Source organism: Puma concolor, chromosome D4 (assembly GCF_028749965.1).
Source record: "Puma concolor isolate L17-30 chromosome D4, mPumCon1.1.hap2, whole genome shotgun sequence".
Taxonomy (NCBI): Eukaryota; Metazoa; Chordata; class Mammalia; order Carnivora; family Felidae; genus Puma; species Puma concolor.
In genome coordinates, this window is record NC_141679.1 from 82,481,570 (window position 1) to 82,484,780 (window position 3,211).

Below are 3,211 nucleotides of genomic sequence, written 5' to 3' on the forward strand. Positions count from 1 at the left end.
CTACACAAACACCAGGGAAATATTCACATTTATAGGACAGGACAAGTTCTTTATGAAATACACTAACCACATACATTGTTAGATCTAAAGCTTAAGAGAATGATTCTGGGTCATTTTTTTAAAACCTAAGCAAATATGATAAGGGATGATATTGCTTCATAAACACATGGGTTCTCCAGGGCATAACTTCAAAATATGGATATAGGATCAAATTCCCTGAGAAGAGAATGTATGAATTCCAAAAATCTTACTGAGTGCAGTCTTCATATCATTGTTCCTGAGGCTGTATATGAAGGGGTTCAACATAGGAGTCACGACAGTGTAAAATACAGCTGCAATCCTTTCCTTAACTCCAGAGTGTGATGAAGGGGGAAACAGATAGACACCAATAGCTGTGCCATAAAACAAGAAGACAATGGTGAGATGGGAGCCACAAGTGGAGAAGGCCTTCTGCCTGCCAGGGGCAGATGAGACTCCAAGGATGGTGGACATGATGTATGCATATGACAAAATGATCAAGGAGAGAGGACCAGTGAGTATCATGGAGCCCACAGTGAACAGGGCTACCTGGTTCATGCTGGTGTCTGAGCATGACAGCTGCAGCAGAGGGACCACATCACAGAAGAAGTGATGGATGCTGTTGCCTGCACAGAAAGAAAGTCTAGCCATAAGCAAGGTATGTAGGAGGGCAGCAAGGTTGGTGAGGACCCAGCATGCTGCCAGAAGGACCACACAGACAAGAGGACTCATGAGCTTGGAGTAGTGAAGAGGCCTGCAGATGGCCACATAGCGGTCATAGGCCATCACCCCCAAGAGGAAGTCATCCAGTGCTCCAAACATCATGAAGAAATGCATCTGGGCCAAACACCCTTCATACGGTATGGTGTGACTATGTGTCTGGATGTTCACCAACATCTTGGGGACTGTAGTGGAAGAAAAGCAGGCATCAGCAAAAGAGAGGTTGGCCAGGAAGAAATACATGGGGGTGTGGAGGTGTGAGTCAAAGCCAATGGCCAGGATGATGAGCAGGTTTCCCATGACAGTGACCAGGTACATGCCCATGAAGATGCCAAATAGGAGAGGCTGCTGCTCTGGCCTCTCGGAAAGACCCAACAGAAGAAACTCAGTGACACTGGACTGGTTGATTCTGTCCATGCCACTACTCTTCCTGGAGGAAGAGAAGAGATAAGTCAAAAAGTGTTAAAAAAAAAAAAAAGTTGGTGCTTCTATCCTTCTCTAAAAGAAAGACCCTCACCCAATTCACATATGTCTTTACTCCAAGTTCCTGGGCCTTCCCTCCAAGGTCTGCACATCATTCCTTACTCCTCAATCCACCCAAGAAAGGAGGGCAAGCAGGCAGAGAGATTAAAATGCAAAAGAAAGGTGGAAAGATGAGTTTCAGGATACTTCCATCAATGCTACATGTTCACTAAGATCCAAATACCCTGGCTTCCATGTCCTAAGCCCATCTAATTTGCAAGCAGTAAGAGCTGACACTTTGAACTGTAAGCACTACACAATGTGGCATCTAATTGAAAACCCATATATTTTATTACATATACTTCACAAATGAGTTTTTGAAATTCAGTGAAATTAAGTCACTTGCATAATATCACAAAGAAGGTAGTAAATACAGCATGGGGGGCCTGAAGCCATTTCTGGTGCCCTTAAACACCCTGAATCAAGGCTACCTTTACTTAAACTCTTCCTCTGCAGGAGGCAGACATAGGGGACTCTCTCTAAGGGAGTAGTTTCTACTGCCCATCTCAGGACTGGCAGAAACAGGAGGCAGGGGCTCCACCTGGGATCTTTTGTGGATCTCAGAGGGAAAAACATAACTGCCTTTTTTTTTTTGGAGCATTCACCTCATTTATCTAGCTCAGACAGAATTCACCATCAGAGATAAAACTCCCTGCACCTGTGTTCTCCCTTTTGGTGTCACAGGACCTTGATTTAGGCATGCAGGCTCTTCTTAGCCATAGCAAATGATAAATCAGAGGCCCCAGGGCTGTTGGGTATGTTGGGCCAGCCAGAGAGCAGCAACCTAGACTACAGCAGTGGAGGTGGGATGAGCCTTGTGCATGCTGTCACAGAAGTATTTCTAGGTTATGGGTCCCAGGAGTAGGATTTTCCAGGCTGATCCCCAGGGACAAATATGAAGTAATTGCTCTACCTTCATGCTTCATCTCCCTAGGCCAACACTCACCAAGGAGTGTGGGCAGAGGGAATGCACAGCACATAGATGGTTTTGCATGTGATAAGCTTTGTCCCCAGGGATATGTGTGGATCCCTATTCTTCATGCACATATACCCACAGAAAATAACAATAACAAATCCCAGAGAAAGAGGAAATTTTAATTTCCAGAGTTACAATACCACAATATTCAAAATATCCGGTTTTTAGCAAAAAGGTTCAGGAATGCAAAGAAACAAAGATGTATTGCTGATTCAAGGGAAGAAAGAAATGAACAGAAACTGTCCCTCAGTTAAGTGCAGACTTTGGAGTTTCTAGACAAAGATTTTAAATGAACTGCCTTTAAAGCAATATACTCAAAGAGCTAAAGGGATGCGGGAAGCAATAGCTCAACAAATAGAGAATGTCTAAAGAATGATGAGAGTTTAAAAAGAAACCAAACAGAAATGATAAAGCTGGAAAGCACAGGAATCAAAGTGATCAATTTATGAGAGGGGTTCAAGATCAGAGTAAAGCAAGCAGAAGAAAGAATCAGCAAACTTGAAGATAGATCACATGAAATCATCCAGTCTGAGGATCAGAAAGAGAAAGAGTGAAAAATAAATAAGCAGACCCTAAAAGACCTATAAGACACCAGCAAGCATGCTGACATATGAATATTGGGAGTTCAAGTACAGAAGACAGAGAAAAAGGAATAAAGAATATTTCAAGAAATAAAGTTCAAAAACATCCCAGATATGATAAAAGTCATAAATCTACACATCTAAGAAGTTCAATAATCTTCAGTTGGATAAACTCAGAGAAAGCCACATTGAGACACATTATAATCAAACTGTTGAAATACAAAGACAAAGAGAAAATCTTAAAAGTGGAAAGAGAGAAGCTAACCAGTATGTAAAATCAATCCTTGATAAAATTAACAGTTGATTTCTCATAGAAATTATGGAGACCAGAAAGCACTGAAATAATATATCTAAAGTGCTGAAAGAAAAAAAATTATCAACCAAGACTTCTATA

At 41.8% G+C, this 3,211-nt stretch overlaps 1 protein-coding gene across 1 annotated transcript; it reads right to left on the reverse strand.

Annotated features, from left to right (window-relative positions):
• Window positions 1-207: 207 nt before the first annotated feature.
• Window positions 208-1,155, reverse strand: LOC112848578 (olfactory receptor 1N2-like). The gene has a single exon (XM_025912332.2). It carries the CDS (start codon window positions 1,153-1,155, stop codon window positions 208-210), a length of 948 nt encoding a protein of 315 aa, XP_025768117.2.
• Between the last annotated feature and the right edge of the window lie 2,056 nt (window positions 1,156-3,211).

What these genes read in the sequence shown, in the direction of transcription:
- LOC112848578 (XM_025912332.2), bottom strand. Translation starts at nt 1,155, where the DNA reads ATGGACAGAATCAACCAGTCCAGTGTCACTGAGTTTCTTCTGTTGGGT.